The sequence below is a fragment of the Clinocottus analis genome, unplaced genomic scaffold, assembly GCF_023055335.1.
Source record: "Clinocottus analis isolate CAN_PGR_092001 unplaced genomic scaffold, fCliAna1.0.p SCAF_26, whole genome shotgun sequence".
Taxonomy (NCBI): domain Eukaryota; kingdom Metazoa; phylum Chordata; class Actinopteri; order Perciformes; family Cottidae; genus Clinocottus; species Clinocottus analis.
Window position 1 is genome coordinate 483,035 of NW_027175998.1, and position 17,248 is coordinate 500,282.

The 17,248-nt window shown below is 55.8% G+C and overlaps 1 protein-coding gene and 1 long non-coding RNA gene across 3 annotated transcripts; one reads left to right on the plus strand and one right to left on the minus strand.

Annotated features, from left to right (window-relative positions):
* Nucleotides 1–4,571: 4,571 nt before the first annotated feature.
* On the plus strand, nucleotides 4,572–7,420 carry LOC137794798 (piggyBac transposable element-derived protein 4-like). The gene is made up of 2 exons (XM_068591816.1): nucleotides 4,572–6,141; nucleotides 6,411–7,420. Exons 1-2 carry the CDS (start codon nucleotides 4,572–4,574, stop codon nucleotides 7,418–7,420), a joined length of 2,580 nt encoding a protein of 859 aa, XP_068447917.1.
* Nucleotides 7,421–12,266: 4,846 nt separating this feature from the next.
* On the minus strand, nucleotides 12,267–16,736 carry LOC137794996 (uncharacterized). Of its 2 annotated transcripts, XR_011078370.1 has the most exons (6): nucleotides 16,462–16,736; nucleotides 15,662–15,858; nucleotides 14,933–15,129; nucleotides 14,203–14,399; nucleotides 13,458–13,651; nucleotides 12,267–12,358 (listed from the first exon to the last, which is right to left on the minus strand). It is a non-coding gene; the product is annotated as an uncharacterized lncRNA (long non-coding RNA). The 2 variants fall into 2 exon arrangements; XR_011078369.1 differs by having other exon boundaries at nucleotides 12,270–13,651.
* Between the last annotated feature and the right edge of the window lie 512 nt (nucleotides 16,737–17,248).

A 17,248-nucleotide genomic window follows, 5' to 3' on the forward strand; every position in this document is an offset into this window, starting at 1 on the left:
ATATAAGAAAGTATCATACAATTTGATGTTCCGATGTTCTGAGACGCTTTCTTGTTGGAAAATATAAAAAAATGAATTCTTTAAGAAAATCTAGTTTTCAACTCTGTTCAGTCTGAAACGTCGTTTAAGAGCATAAAAACGAGTAAATGCAGCTTACGAGCAGTATAGTGATGAAAGCTTCAGGTTTCATGAACATATTACACAATTTGATGTTCCAATGTTCTGAGACGCTTTCTTGATGGAAAATATAAAAAAATGAATTCTATAACCCTCCTGTTACCTTCTGGGTCAAAAAGACCCACGTTCGAGTGTTTATGTATTTGTGTGTATAGCGGTCTCAGGGTCACAAAATGACACACTGCCAGTGTATACGTACGCATGCATGCGTGCATGTACGTGTGAATCCCTAAAGCCCGTCGTCCTCGGGTCAAAACGACCCGCGTCTTTCCACCGAGCCCTCGCCGTCGCCCTGGGGTCTGTTCGACCCTCGAGTTCGAGCGAGCCACCGACTTCGTCCCTCGGGTCAGAATGACCCGCGTCGATCGCCGAGCTCCCGGCCCCCCGTCCCCCGGGGTCAGAATGACCCGCGTATATAGCCGAGCTCCCGGCCCCCGTCCCTCGGGTCAGAATGACCCGCGTATATAGCCGAGCTCCCGGCCCTCGTCCTCGGGGGTCAGAATGACCCGAGTTGATCGTCGAGCTCCCGGCTCCCGTCCCTCTGGGTCAGAATGACCCGAGTGTATCGTCGAGCTCCCGTCCCCCGTCCCCCTGGGTCAGAATGACCCGAGTGTATCGCTGAGCTCCCGGCCCCCGTCCTCGGGGGTCAGAATGACCCGAGTGTATAGCCGAGCTCCGTCCCCCCCGTCCCTCTGGGTCAGAATGACCCGAGTGTATCGTCGAGCTCCCGTCCCCCGTCCCCCTGGGTCAGAATGACCCGAGTGTATAGCCGAGCTCCCGTCCCCGTCCCTCGGGGTCAGAATGACCCGAGTGTATCGCCGAGCTCCCGGCCCCCGTCCCCCGGGGTCAGAATGACCCGAGTGTATAGCCGAGCTCCCGGCCCCCGTCCCCCGGGGTCAGAATGACCCGAGTGTATAGCCGAGCTCCCGTCCCCGTCCCTCTGGGTCAGAATGACCCGAGTGTATCGTCGAGCTCCCGGCTCCCGTCCCTCTGGGTCAGAATGACCCGAGTGTATCGTCGAGCTCCCGGCCCCTGTCCTCGGGGTCAGAATGACCCGAGTGTATAGTGTATAGCCGAGCTCCCGTCCCCCGTCCCCCTGGGTCAGAATGACCCGAGTGTATAGCCGAGCTCCCGTCCCCCGTCCCTCTGGGTCAGAATGACCCGAGTGTATAGCCGAGCTCCCGTCCCCGTCCCTCGGGGTCAGAATGACCCAAGTGTATCGCTGAGCTCCCGGCCCCCGTCCCCCGGGGTCAGAATGACCCGAGTGTATAGTGTATAGCCGAGCTCCCGTCCCCCGTCCCTCTGGGTCAGAATGACCCGAGTGTATCGTCGAGCTCCCGGCTCCCGTCCCTCTGGGTCAGAATGACCCGAGTGTATCGCCGAGCTCCCGGCCCCTGTCCTCGGGGTCAGAATGACCCAAGTGTATCGCCGAGCTCCCGGCCCCCGTCCCCCGGGGTCAGAATGACCCGAGTGTATAGCCGAGCTCCCGTCCCCCGTCCCTCTGGGTCAGAATGACCCGAGTGTATAGCCGAGCTCCCGGCTCCCGTCCCTCTGGGTCAGAATGACCCGAGTGTATCGTCGAGCTCCCGGCCCCTGTCCTCGGGGTCAGAATGACCCAAGTGTATCGCTGAGCTCCCGGCCCCCGTCCCCCGGGGTCAGAATGACCCGAGTGTATAGCCGAGCTCCCGTCCCCCGTCCCTCTGGGTCAGAATGACCCGAGTGTATAGCCGAGCTCCCGTCCCCGTCCCTCGGGGTCAGAATGACCCAAGTGTATCGCTGAGCTCCCGGCCCCCGTCCCCCGGGGTCAGAATGACCCGAGTGTATAGTGTATAGCCGAGCTCCCGTCCCCCGTCCCCCTGGGTCAGAATGACCCAAGTGTATCGCGGAGCTCCCGGCCCCTGTCCTCGGGGTCAGACTGACCCACGTTTATAGCCGAGCTCCCGGCCCCCGTCCCCCGGGGTCAGAATGACCCAAGTGTATAGCCGAGCTCCCGTCCCCGTCCCTCTGGGTCAGAATGACCCAAGTGTATCGTCGAGCTCCCGGCCCCTGTCCCTCTGGGTCAGAATGACCCGAGTGTATCGCGGAGCTCCCGGCCCCCGTCCCCCGGGGTCAGAATGACCCGAGTGTATAGCCGAGCTCCCGTCCCCGTCCCTCTGGGTCAGAATGACCCGAGTGTATCGTCGAGCTCCCGGCCCCTGTCCTCGGGGTCAGAATGACCCGAGTGTATAGCCGAGCTCCCGGCCCCCGTCCCCCGGGGTCAGAATGACCCGAGTGTATAGCCGAGCTCCCGGCCCCCGTCCCCCGGGGTCAGAATGACCCGAGTGTACAGCCGAGCTCCCGGCCCCTGTCCTCGGGGTCAGAATGACCCGAGTGTATCGCTGAGCTCCCGGCCCCCGTCCCCCGGGGTCAGAATGACCCGAGTGTATAGTGTATAGCCGAGCTCCCGTCCCCCGTCCCCCCTGGGTCAGAATGACCCGAGTGTATCGCGGAGCTCCCGGCCCCTGTCCTCGGGGTCAGACTGACCCACGTTTATAGCCGAGCTCCCGGCCCCCGTCCCCCCGGGGTCAGAATGACCCGAGTGTATCGCCGAGCTCCCGGCCCCCGTCCTCGGGGGTCAGAATGACCCGAGTGTATAGCCGAGCTCCCGTCCCCGTCCCTCTGGGTCAGAATGACCCGAGTGTATCGTCGAGCTCCCGGCCCCTGTCCTCGGGGTCAGAATGACCCAAGTGTATCGTCGAGCTCCCGGCCCCCGTCCCCCGGGGTCAGAATGACCCGAGTGTATAGCCGAGCTCCCGGCCTCGTCCTCGGGTCGAAACGACCCGAGTTTTACGTTGTATTACAAGTCATCCCGTATGCTAAATGTAATAAATAAATAAATGATACAAATAAAGACATGACAAGACAGTTGCGTTGTATTGTTTTTGTCTTACATTTATTTAGTCATCACCAGTGTTACAAGCAACGACACAGAACACACACACACACACACACACACACACACACACACACACACAAACACACACGCACACACAAACACACACGCGCACAAATGTGTCCGCCGCAGGATCACGGTTCGAAACGCAGACGACCGACGTACTGTTTGAGCTCCCCCGCGAGCTCTTTCGTTCTCCGGTAGCACCGCGAGCTGTGGTTCTGGGGCGCGCGCCCGCACACGTAACACCACGGACGCGCGTCCAGCGTCACGTACATCCCGTCCGTCGGCGTCGGCGTCGGCGTCGGCGTAGCGAGATTCCGGCGGGGGCCCGCCCCGGGGGCCGCGACGGCGTCCGGGTGCGCGACGAACCCTCCTCGGAACCTCTCTCGTCCGATCTCGATCTTCAGACGCTCCCCGGTGTACGTCGCCTTCGGGTAGGCGCGCCCTCCCCGGGCGTAGTAAGCGTGCCGATCCAGAAACGTGTCGCCGGGGGGGAGCGCGCCCGGCTCGAGACGCTCGGGGTCGAGCTCGGCGCACCGGCGAGCGTCCCCCGGCGCCGTGCGATCCACGGAGCCCGGCGAGCCCGTCGCGGCTGGGGCGGCGTCGGGGGCGGCGTCCGCCCCTCGGGCAATCGCGGAATCGTCAAAGGCCCGGTCCCGGTCCCTCTCTCGATCGACGCCGTCGGACGCGACTCTCCACGCTCTCAGCAGCGGCGGCGGCGCTTGGTCCGCCCTCTGCGGAAACATCACCCGCCGCCTGGCTTCTCGAGCGGGAGCGGAATCGTCCCAGGCCGGCACGGTCGCGGCCAGAGCCCATTCGATCGGCCTGGACGGGATCGCGTTCCAGCCGTTCGACCCGCCCCGCGTTTCGCGAGGAAACGTCGCGCCGGTCCAACGCTCCCACGGTCGGACACGGCGGGCCGTCGCGGAATCGCCTCCGGCCGGCGCGTCGTCGCCGTCGTCGTCGTCCGCGGCGAGCCCGGCCGCGTCCCGGTCAAAGCGCGGACCGGGTTCGGCCGGCTCGCGTGTTTCGTCCCCGCGGCCGCCGTCGGAGCGGGGCGCGACTTTGCCGTCTGCCTCCCGAGGCCGCCCTCGGGCGGTCGGCGTATCGTCGCGGGCCGGCGCGTTCTCGCCTCCGTTCGTCGCGGAAGACATGTCTGACGCGTTCCATCCGCGATCGAGGGTCACTCGCGTCTTTTTATTTCGTCCAAACGATATTGCCTCCGCCCACTGGCCCCCCCCGCACGTCGCCTCGCCTCTGCATCTCACCGACCGTTCGGTCGCCCTCGGCTTCGACGTTACCTCGCGTACGCGTCGACGGAAAAAAGGTTTTACAAAAATAGATTATTTTTTTTTAACAAAAAGGAAAGAAAAGAAGAAAAAGAAACATACTAAACTAAAAACCGTCTCCGGTGCCCAGTGTTTACATTTATTTTATGTTCTTTCTGCCAAGAGTCAACATGACGGCGCCTCGATTCAACACAAGTCAACTCGTCAAAATGCTGGTCGAGCCGGCGAGCGACACGTCACCGTCGTCAGAGGAAGGAGAAGAAGAAGAAGAAGAAGAAGAAGAAGAAGGAGAAGAAGGAGAAGAAGAAGGAGAAGGAGAAGAAGAAGAACGCGGTCGAGGCCGCGGTCGAGGCCGAGGCCGAGGTCGAGGTCGAGGTCGAGGTCGAGGCCGAGGTCGAGGTCGAGGTGGCCTTCGCCAAAACTCCGCCAAGGTCGTCGCGTCGGTCGAACCGGCGAGCGACGCGTCACCGTCGTCAGAGGAAGGAGAAGAAGCGGAAGGAGAAGAAGAACGCGGTCGAGGCCGAGGCCGAGGTCGAGGCCGAGGCCGAGGTCGAGGCCGAGGTCGAGGCCGAGGCCGAGGCCGCGGTGGAGGTGGCCTCCTCCAAAACACTGCCAAAGTCAACCCGGTGTGGGAAGCTTTGCCTCCGGGAGGAGGAGGGGGAGGAGGAGGAGGAGGAGGGGGAGGAGGGGGAGGGGGAGAAGGAGAAAAAGAACGAGGTCGCGGCGATACCGTCCGCCGCTCTGCCAAAGTTTCCATCGGCGCAACGTGTGTCAGAATGCTCGTCGACCCGGCGCCCGATGTATCGTCGTCGTCGTCGCCGCCGCCGTCGGGAGGAGGAGGAGGAGGAAGAGGAGGAGAAGGAGGAGGAGGGAGAGAAGGACGAGAAGACGAGGAATCGGACAAAGAAGAAGAAGAAGAAGAAGAGGAAGAAGAAGACGACGCGGACGACGACACGGACGACGACACGGACGACGACGACGCGGACGACGACGACGCGGACGACAAAGAAGAGGAATACGAACGAGTGCGCGATACGTCGTCTTCGGAAGAAGAAGAAGAAGAAGAAGGAGGAGGAGGAAGAGGTGGAGGAGGAGGAGGAGGAGAAAAAGAGGCGGAGGAGGAGATGGAGGAGGAGGAGGAAGCCGACGGCGACGGAGAGGACGCCCCGCGAGGCAAAGGACGGACCTTCCCGTCGAAAAGCGGAGAAGTGTCGTGGTCCTCGACGCCGTACGAGAGAGAGGAGCAGCGCCCGTCGCCCGACGCCGCGCCGGGGCCGCCGGGGCCCACCGCGTACGCAAAGTCTCACGCGCGCGACATCGCCTCGACGTTCCGCATGTTTGTCGCGCCGGACGTGGAGAGGATCGTCCTGGACATGACCAACCTGGAGGGCTCCCGAAAACACGGCGACGGCTGGAAAGGGATGGACGAGACGGACCTGCTAGCCTACGTGGGGCTGCTGATTTTGGCGGGCGTGTACAGGTCTCGCGGCGAGGCCGCGGCCAGCCTGTGGGACGCCGAGAGCGGCAGGGCCGTGTTCCGCGCCACCATGTCGCTCAAGCGCTTTTACGAGTACTCTGGGCTGCTGCGCTTCGACGACCGCGAGACGAGAGGCGCGAGGCGCCAGACGGACAAACTGGCCGCCGTGCGAGACCTCTGGGACGCGTGGGTGCGCCGGCTGCCGCTCCTCTACAACCCCGGGCCCGAGGTGACGGTGGACGAGCAGCTGGTTCCGTTCAGAGGTGAGGTGCGCTCGGCCGTACGCGCTCCGCCTTTTCCTTTGACGACGGCGGCGGCGGCGGCGGCGGCGACGACGATAATAATAATAATAATAATAATAATATGCTTTCCTCTCATCGCCGCCGCCGCCGCCGCCGCTCTCTCGTCTACTCTCGTCTACTGTCGTCGCCTCCGCGCTTTCCTCTGCTCGCTTCTCGTCTCGTCTACTCTCGTCGCCTCTCGTCACCTCTGCTCTCCCCTCCCCCCCCCCCCCCCCCCAAAAAAACGACAGGCCGCTGTCCTTTCCGCCAGTACATGCCCAGCAAGCCCGCCAAGTACGGGATCAAATCCTGGGTCGCCTGCGACGCCAAATCCAGCTACGCCTGGAAGCTGCAGGTCTACACGGGAAAGCCGAGCGGCGGACGCCCCGAGAAGGACCTGGGGCTGCGGGTCGCGCTCGACGTGACCGAGGGACTGACGGGGCGCAACGTCACCTGCGACAATTTCTTCACCTCCTACGAACTCGGACGGCGGCTCCTGCTCCGGGGCAACACCGTGGTGGGCACGGTCAGAAAAAACAGGCGGGAGCTCCCGGCCGAGCTGCTCGCGACCCGGCGGAGAGCCGTGCCGTCGTCGAGGTTCGCCTTCGCGCCCGACGCCACGCTCGTCTCCTACCTGCCCAAGAAGGGCCGGAACGTGCTGCTCCTGAGCACGCGGCACGCGCGGGGCGACGTCAGCGACCGCCCGGACGCCAAGCCCGTCGTCGTCCTCGACTACAACCGCAACAAGGGCGGCGTGGACAACCTCGACAAGGTGACCGCGACGTACAGCTGCCGGAGGATGACCGCGCGCTGGCCCCTGGTCGTCTTCCACAACGTCCTCGACGTGTCCGCCTACAACGCCTTCGTCGTGTGGCGGGAGCTCAACCCCGGCTGGCTGCCGGGCAAGCGGAACAAGAGGAGGGTGTTTCTCGAGCGGCTGGGGAGGGCCCTCGTGGCTCCGTTCATGGAGAGACGGGAGCGTCGGCCCCGCACGGAGGCGTCCGCCGCCGTCTTGAAAGCCGCGCGGGGCTGCGGGGCGGCCGGGGCGTCCGCCGGGCCGGCGGGCGACGGGCCCGAGGACGCCGCGCTCGCCGCCGCGCTCGCCGCCGCCGCCGTGCCGCGCGGGGCCGCGAGCAAGCGGAAGAGGTGTCAGATCTGCCCGCCCAACAAGGACTGCAAAACCTACACCGTGTGCAACGGGTGCAACAAGTACATCTGCAAGGGCTGCACGCTGGCGTACTGCCCGACGTGCGCGAAATGAACCGGCCGTCGGGTGGTGGTGAGCAGGGCGGCTACGCCGCGATAATGTAAATCTAAAAGTCCCGTAGACGCTTTTCATATTCGTGTCCAGTGAAGTTTGCGTTTTGTTAGCGAGGTCGGCACAAAAACACAGCCACGCTGCTGTAGTTGTGTCTAGAAATGTCTTTCCCTTGCACTTTTTTTCTTTGCCTACTTGAAAGTTGGTCGTTCAACTCATTGCTTTTGCAACTGCAACGCTGCTCGTCACTTTGGCTGTGATTGAGAAAATTAATTACGGAAAAGAGAAAAGTTGTCGGACTGAATTCTTCCGGAGGCTACACCAGGCTCCCGATATTGATACACGCCAACAGCCGTTCTCCTCGGGTCAAACCTCTCGTGTGTGGTGTCGGGAAGAAAGAGAAAAGAGAAGAAGAACAAAACAGAACATCTATTCTAATGGAGACGCGAGCGATGCTCCCGTGCGTTGGGAAGAAAGAGAAAAGAGAAGAAGAACAAAAAAGAACATCTATTCTAATGGAGACGCGAGCGATGCGCCCGGCCAAAGGTTCTCCCTTTCCTGCACGTTAGGCTGAATCTGCGAGTGTAACAAATAAAAAGGCATACGAAAGTAATGTTTCTTTACTGTTTTTTATTGATGTGATGTACATACAGAGATACGTAAACATCGGCTTGGGAACGACACATTGAGTTCTCGGGCGCGCGACGGCACAAGGGACTCGGCCCGGAGCCTAAGGATTGGAAAAACGAAGAAAAAAAAAAAAAGAAGGAAAAAAAAAACCAACAACCTGTGGCTGTTCACAGAGTCTGGTACTGTTCAACGCGAGCCTGTGCCCTGTTCACTGAGCCTAGTCATTTTGTGAGAACTATACATACATACATACATACATACGTATGAAAACACTATACGTACATATTAAGACAGCACTGTACATACGACCTTTACCTGTTAACTTAGCATCGTCCTCTTCACAGAGCCTGGTCATTTTTGTGAGAACTATACATACATATGAAAAGCACTGTACACGCATGGTCATCTTTACTGGTCCTCTCCACTGAGCACGGTCCTGTTTACACAGCCTGTGTCTGGTCACTGAGCCTGGTCATTTTGTGAGAACTATACGTACATGCATTTGAAAAGCATCGTACATACGACCTTTACCTGTTCACTTGGCCTGGTCCTCTTCACAGAGCCTGGTCATTTTGTAAGAACTATACATACGTGCATATGAAAACACTATACACACATACATACATACATACATATGAGAATACCGAGAGAATACAGCCTGGTCCTGTTTACTGAGGCTGGTCATGTTCACACAGCCTGGTCCTCACTTCACTGAGCCTGGTCATGTTCACACAGCTGGGTCCTCTTCACTGTGCACGTTCCTGGTCCTGTTTACACAGCCTGTGCTTGGTCACTGGTCCTGGTCCATGAGCTTGTACGTGGTCACTGAGCCTGTGCCTGTTCACTGAGCCTAGTCCTGTTCACACAGCCTGGTGCTGTTCACTTAGCCTGGTCATTTTGCGAAAACTATATACATACATACATACATATGAAAACACTATACTGACATATACATGAGGATACTGTACATACAGCCTGGTCCTGTTCACTGATATTGGTCCTGTTTACTGAGCCTGGTCATGTTCACACAGCGTGGTCATTTTGTGAGAACTATACATACATACATACATACATACATACGAAAAGCACTGTACGTACGACCTTTACCTGTTCGCTTAGCCTCGTCCTCTTCACAGAGTCTGATCATTTTGTGAAAACTATACATACATGCATATGAGAATACTGTACACACTGCGTGGTCCTGTGAACTGATTTTGGTCCTGTTTACTGAGCCTGGACATGTTCACACAGCCTGGTCCTCCTCACTGAGCACGGTCCTCTTCACTGAGCATGGTCATCTTTCACTGAGCCTGGTCCTCTTCACACAGCCTGTGCCTGGTCGCTGGTCCTGGTCACTGAGCTTGTACCTGGTCACTGGTCCTGTGCCTGTTCACTGAGCCTAGTGCTGTTCACGCAGCCTCGTCCCGTTCACTTGGCCTCGTCATTTTGTGAAAACTGTGCCTGGTCATACATATGAAAACACTATACTGACATACACACGAGGATACTGTACATACAGCCTGGTCCTCTTCACTGAGCATGGTCATCTTTCACTGAGCCTGGTCATGGTCACACAGCCTGGTCCTCACTTCACTGAGCCTGGTCATGTTCACACAGCTGGGTCCTCTTCACTGAGCAAGTTCCTGGTCCTGTTTACACAGCCTGTGCTTGGTCACTGGTCCTGGTCACTGAGCTTGTAATCTGGTCACTGAGCCTGTGCCTGTTCACTGAGCCTAGTCCTGTTCACACAGCCTGGTCCCGTTCACACAGCCTGGTCATTTTGTGATAACTATACATACATACATACATACATACATACATACATACATATGAAAACACTATACATACATACATACGAAAAGCCCTGTACGTACAACCTTTATCTGTTCACTTAGCCTCGTCCTCTTCACAGAGCCTGATCATTTTGTGAGAACTGTACATTTATACGAAAAGCACTGTACGTACAACCTTTATCTGTTCACTTAGCCTCGTCCTCTTCACAGAGCGAGTTCATTTTGTGAGAACTATACATACATACATACGAAAAGCACTGTACGTACGACCTTTACCTGTTCACTTAGCCTGGTCCTCTTCACAGAGCCTGTTCATTTTGTGAGAAATATACATACATGCATATGAGAATACTGTACATACAGCCTGGTCCTGTTTATTGAGCCTGATCATGTTCACACAGCCTGTCCCTCTTCACTGAGCCTGGCCCTCCTCACCGAGCCTGGTCGTCTTCACTGACCCTGTTCCTGTTCACACAGCTCCTCTTCACTGAGGACGGTTGTCTTCACTGGGCATGGTCATCTTTACTGAGCCTAGCCTTGTTCACAGAGCCTGGTCATTTTGTGAGAACTCTACATACATACATACATACATACATACATACATACATACATACGTATTAAAAAACAATACAGACATATGAAAAAACACTGCACATACAGCCTTCACCTGGTGACTGAGCCTGTGAAGGTTCACTGAGCCTGTGCCTGTTCACTGAGCCTGGTTCTGTTCACAGAGCCTGGTCCTGTTCACAGAGCCTGGTCCTGTTGTGACAACTGCACACACACACACACACACACACACACACACACACACACACATATGAAAACACTATACATGAATGTGAAAACACTACACATACATATGAAAAAACACTGTACATGCAGCCTTCATCTGGTGACTGGGCCTGTGCCTGTTTACTGAGCCTAGTCCTGTTCACACAGCCTGGTCCTGGTCACTGAGCCTGGTGCTGTTTACACAGCCTGGTCTTCTTCACTGAGCCTGGTCCTGTCGAAAAGCGTTTAGTTAGAGTTTGAGGACCGGGAGGTGGCAACCACGATGAGCCCCTGCACACACACACACACACACACACACACACACACACACACACACACACACACACACACACCAAGGTTCAAACAGAAAAGGGAGGTTTTATCAGAGGCTGAAAAGCTGAAAGTTTGAAGCTAAAGTAATTGAAAAGACAGAGAAAGAATACGCTTTGTGGACTTGGAGAAGGCTTTCGACCGGGTCCCTCGGGAGTACGGGGTGCCGGATCCGTTGGCGCGGGCTATCCGGTCTCTGTACGCCCGCAGTACGCGTTGCGTCCGTATCCTCGGTAATATTAACGTTCCCGGCGGGTGTTGGTCTCCGCCAGGCGAGCCCTTTTCGTCACCGGTCCTGTTTGTGACTTTCGTGGACGGGATTTCTAGACGCGGCCGGGGTCAGCGCCCTCAAATCCGAGGCCGTGGTTCTCTGCCGGAGACCGGCGGATCGCTCCCGTCGGGTGGGAACAACACGCCTGCCCGAAGCGAAGGAGTTCAAGTACCTCGGGGTCTCGTTCGCGAGCGAGGGTAAGGCGGAGCGGGAGATCGACGGGCGGATCGGTGCGGCCGCAGCAGTGGAACGGGCGCTGCGCCGGTCCGTCTTGGCGAAGAGGGAGCCGAGTCGGAAGGCGAAGCTCTCCATTTGCTGCTCGGTCTACGTTCCAGCCCTCGCCTGTGGACACAAACTCTGGGTCGCGACCGAAAGAACGAGGTAGCGGACACGAGCCGACGAAACGAGCTTCCTCCGTAGGGTGGCCGGGCTCGGCCTTAGAGATAGGGCGAGGAGCTCGGACATCAGGAGGGAGCTCGGAGTCGAGCCGCCGCTGCTTCGTATCGAAAGGAGTCAGCTGGGGGTGGTTCGGGCATCAAATCCGGATGCCTCCTGGACGCCTCCCGTGAGAAGTTTCCAGGCACGTCCAACTGGGAAGAGGCCCCGGGGAAGACCCAGGACACGCTGGAGGGATTATAGCTCTCCCGGCTGGCTTGGGAACGTCTCGAGGTCCCTCCGGAACGAGCTGGAAAATGTTGCGGGTGAGAGAGGAAGCCTGGGTCGGTCTGCCGGGTGTGCTGCCACCGCGACCCGACCCCGGATAAGCGGCGGAAAATGAATGTATGGACGGAGAAAGAATAAAGAGAGAGAGAGAATAAAGAGAGACAGAGAGAATAAATAGAGAGAGAGAGAGAGAGAGAGAGAGAGAGAGAGAGAGAGAGAGACAGAGAGAGAGAGAATGTAAAAAGCCTTATTGTTGGTGTACTCACCCTTGACAGAAGCAGTGGAAATCTGGTCAGACCTGAAGAAAGGAGACTTCTGTCTCCACAAGCTTGAACAACATACTTGCACCCCCCTCCCCCCCCCCCCACTCCTCCTTCCTTTGGTTATTACCTCTACCAGTGCATCCGTTGCACCGTTCTCTTCCTCTCTGTCCGAGCTCAATCGATCCAGCCAATAGGGAGGCCTTGATCACCCCCATCCCTGCGGGCACACACACACACACACACACACACACACACACACACACACACACACACACACACACACACACACACACCAAGGTTCAAACGGGAAAGTGGGGTTTTATCAGAGGCTGAAAAGCTGAAAGTTTGAAGCTAAAGTAATTGAAAAGACAGAGAAAGAATATGCTTTGTGGACTTGGAGAAGGCTTTCGACCGGGTCCCTCGGGAGGTTTTGTCGGGGGTGCTGCGGGAGCACGGGGGTGCCGGATCCGTTGGCACGGGCTACCCGGTCTCTGTACGCCTGCAGTAGGAGTTGCGTCCGTATCCTCGGTGTTAAGTCAGACACGTTCCCGGTGGGTGTCGGTCTCCGCCAGGCGAGCCGTTTATCACCGGTCCTGTTTGTGACTCTCACGGACAGGAGTTCTAGACGCAGCCGGGGGAGAGGAGGGCGGATGAAATCCGGTTCGGGGGCCTCGGGATCGCCTCTCTGCTGTTTGCAGAAGATGTGGTCCTGTTTGCTTCCTCGGACCGTGACCTCCGGCATTCGCTGGGGCGTTTTGCAGCCGAGTGCGAAGCGGCAGGGATGAGAGTTGGAGAGTTGAACCAAATCCGAGGCCGTGGTTCTCTGCCGGAAACCGATGGATCGCTCCCTTCGGGTGGGGACAACACGCCTGCCCCAAGCGAAGGAGTTCAAGTACCTCGGGGTCTCGTTCGCGAGCGAGGGTAAGGCGGAGCGGGAGATCGACGGGCGGATCGGTGCGGCCGCCGCAGCAGTAACACAGGCGCTGCACCGGTTCGTCTTGGCGAAGAGGGAGCTGAGTCGGAAGGCGAAGCTCTGCATTTACTGGTCGGTCTACGTTCCAAACCCTCGCCTGTGGACACGAACTCTGGGTCGTGACCGAAAGAACGAGGTAGCGGATACAAGCGACCGAAATGAGCTTCCTCCGGAGGGTGGCCGAGAGAGAGAGAGAGAGAGAGAGAGAGAGAGAGAGAGAGAGAGCGAGAAAGAGAGAGAGAGAGAGAGAGAGAGAGAGAGAGAGAGAGAGAGAGAGAGAGAGAGAGAGAGAGAGAGAGAGAGAGAGAGAGAATGTAAAAAGCCTTATTTGTCATGTACTCACCCTTGATAGAAGCAGTGGACAGCTGGTCAGACCCGAAGGAAAGAGACTTCTGTCTCCACAAGCTTAAACAACATACTTGCAGCCCTCCCTTCCTCTGGTTATCACCTCTTCCAGTGCATCCGTTGCACCGTTCTCTTCCTCTCTGTCCGAGCTCAATCGCTCCAGTCGTTAGGGAGGCCTTGATCACCGCACCTCTGCACACACACACACACACACCAAGGTTGAAACAGAAAAAAAAAGATTCCTGTGTCAGTCCGTTATCTCACCTCGCGCCAGCAAACTAAATCAGGCTTCTTCTCCCCCCCTTCCTCTCACATCCACACAGGCTGCTGCGACTCTGCTGACAGGGCTTTTCCAAAATGATATATTTTTTTAAAACTCGCTCAAAGGCTCAAAACTCCTCATAAAACAACCAAAGTGCTTGAAATGCAAACATCTTATTACATTGATGTATTGAATCGAGTCCTATGAGCACAAGTTGGCAGACCCTTTAGAAAAACATATCTGCTCTGTTAACGGCATGCCGACATGCCGAGGAACTCGCGGTCCTACTTCGACTTCTAGCCGCTCGTGTTCTTCCTTAATGGCCAAGTCAAGTGGGGCTTCCCTCTCTCAGACACACACACACACACACACACAGACAGACAGACTCTAGAAAAGGCCCGCGATGTCGTGAGCGATGAACCGAGTGGAGTTATCTAAAAGTTTTGTAACGTGTAAAAAGCCTTATTGGTCATGTACTCACCACCCTTGATAGAATCAGTGGACATCTGGTCAGACCTGAAGAAAGGAGACTTCTGTCTCCACAAGCTTGAACAACATACTCGCAGCCCTCCCTTCCTCTAGTAATAACGTCTTCCAGTGCATCCGTTGCAACGTTCTCTTCCTCTCTGTCCGAGCTCAATCGCTCCAGTCGTTAGGGAGGCCTTGATCACCGCACCTCTGCACACACACACACACCAAGGTTGAAACAGAAAAAAAAAGATTCCTGTGTCAGTCAGTTATCTCACCTCGCGCCAGCAAACTAAATCAGGCTTCTTCTCCCCCCTTCCTCTCACATCCACACAGGCTGCCGCGACTCTGCTGACAGGGCTTTTCCAAAATGATATTTTTTTTTAAAACTCGCTCAAAGGCTCAAAACTCCTCATAAAACAACCAAAGTGCTTGAAATGCAAACATCTTATTACATTGATGTATTGAATCGAGTCCTATGAGCACAAGTCGGCAGACCCTTTAGAAAAACATATCTGCTCTGTTAACGGCATGCCGACATGCCGAGGAACTCGCGGTCCTACTTCGACTTCTAGCCACTCGTGTTCTTCCTTAATGGTCAAGTCAAGTGGGGCTTCCCTCTCTCAGACACACACACACACACACAGACTCTAGAAAAGGCTGCGATGTCGTGAGCGATGAACCGAGTGGAGTTATCTAAAAGTTTTGTAACGTGTAAAAAGCCTTATTGGTCATGTACTCACCACCCTTGATAGAATCAGTGGACATCTGGTCAGACCTGAAGAAAGGAGACTTCTGTCTCCACAAGCTTGAACAACATACTCGCAGCCCTCCCTTCCTCTAGCAATAACGTCTTCCAGTGCATCCGTTGCACCGTTCTCTTCCTCTCTGTCCGAGCTCAATCGCTCCAGTCGCTAGGGAGGCCTTGATCACCGCTCCTCTGCACACACACACACACACCAAGGTTGAAACAGAAAAAAAGATTCCTGTGTCAGTCCGTTATCTCACCTCGCGCCAGCAAACTAAATGAGGCTTCTTCTCCCCCCTTCCTCTCACATCCACACAGGCTGCTGCGACTCTGCTGACAGGGCTTTTCCAAAATGATATTTTTTTTAAAACTCGCTCAAAGGCTCAAAACTCCTCATAAAACAACCAAAGTGCTTGAAATGCAAACATCTTATTACATTGATGTATTGAATCGAGTCCTATGAGCACAAGTCGGCAGACCCTTTAGAAAAACACATCTGCTCTGTTAACGGCATGCCGACATGCCGAGGAACTCGCGGTCCTACTTCGACTTCTAGCCACTCGTGTTCTTCCTTAATGGTCAAGTCAAGTGGGGCTTCCCTCTCTCAGACACACACACACACACACAGACTCTAGAAAAGGCTGCGATGTCGTGAGCGATGAACCGAGTGGAGTTATCTAAAAGTTTTGTAACGTGTAAAAAGCCTTATTCGTCATGTACTCACCACCCTTGATAGAATCAGTGGACATCTGGTCAGACCTGAAGAAAGGAGACTTCTGTCTCCACAAGCTTGAACAACATACTCGCAGCCCTCCCTTCCTCTAGCAATAACGTCTTCCAGTGCATCCGTTGCACCGTTCTCTTCCTCTCTGTCCGAGCTCAATCGCTCCAGTCGTTAGGGAGGCCTTGATCACCGCACCTCTGCACACACACACACACCAAGGTTGAAACAGAAAAAAAGATTCCTGTGTCAGTCCGTTATCTCACCTCGCGCCAGCAAACTAAATCAGGCTTCTTCTCCCCCCTTCCTCTCACATCCACACAGGCTGCTGCGACTCTGCTGACAGGGCTTTTCCAAAATGATATTTTTTTTTAAAACTCGCTCAAAGGCTCAAAACTCCTCATAAAACAACCAAAGTGCTTGAAATGCAAACATCTTATTACATTGATGTATTGAATCGAGTCCTATGAGCACAAGTCGGCAGACCCTTTAGAAAAACACATCTGCTCTGTTAACGGCATGCCGACATGCCGAGGAACTCGCGGTCCTACTTCGACTTCTAGCCACTCGTGTTCTTCCTTAATGGTCAAGTCAAGTGGGGCTTCCCTCTCTCAGACACACACACACACACACACACACACACACACACACACACACAGACACACACACACACACACACACACACACACACACACACACACAGACAGACTCTAGAAAAGGCTGCGATGTCGTGAGCGATGAACCGAGTGGAGTTATCTAAAAGTTTTGTAACGTGTAAAAAGCCTTATTGGTCATGTACTCACCACCCTTGATAGAATCAGTGGACATCTGGTCAGACCTGAAGAAAGGAGACTTCTGTCTCCACAAGCTTGAACAACATACTCGCAGCCCTCCCTTCCTCTAGTAATAACGTCTTCCAGTGCATCCGTTGGACCGTTCTCTTCCTCTCTGTCCGAGCTCAATCGCTCCAGTCGCTAGGGAGGCCTTGATCACCGCTCCTCTGCACACACACACACACACCAAGGTTGAAACAGACAAGAAGACGGCAGGGATGTTGTCAGAGGCACATTCCTGTGTCAGTCCGTTATCTCACCCGGCGCCAGCAAAAGTAACTCAGGGCCTGGTTCCTCCTCATCGCTCTCTTTATCGCTCTCACTGGCCTCCTCCTCTGCTCTGTCTCTCTCTCTGTCTCTGTCTCTGTCTCTATCCCTGTCAAGAAGGCTACCGGGCCGTCGTCTCAGTTCTCTACAAACTTGTCAAGAAGGTTTCTCCCACCCAACCCCGTTCCTCTCTCAAACACACACATCCATCCAAACAGGCTTGTGCGACTCTGCAGACAGGGCTTTTCCAAAATTATATATTTTCATAAAACTCATTCAAAGTCTCAAAACTTCTCATGAAACAACCAAAGTGCTTGAAATGTAAACATCGCATTACATTGATGTATTGAATTAGGTCCTGTGAGCACAAGTCTGCAGACCCTTTAGAAAAAATATCTGCTCTGTTAGCAGCGTGCCGACATGCCGAGGAACTCGTGGTCAGACTTGTGCACTATTCCCCCCTCGCGTTTCCAAATCAGAGGTCAGTTTG

Bases quoted from the DNA above. Each gene is read 5' to 3' on its own strand.
- LOC137794798 (XM_068591816.1), top strand. From the start codon at position 4,572: ATGACGGCGCCTCGATTCAACACAAGTCAACTCGTCAAAATGCTGGTC. The intron at 6,142-6,410 runs GTGAGGTGCGCT...AAAAAACGACAG, and splicing joins GCAGCTGGTTCCGTTCAGAG to GCCGCTGTCCTTTCCGCCAG.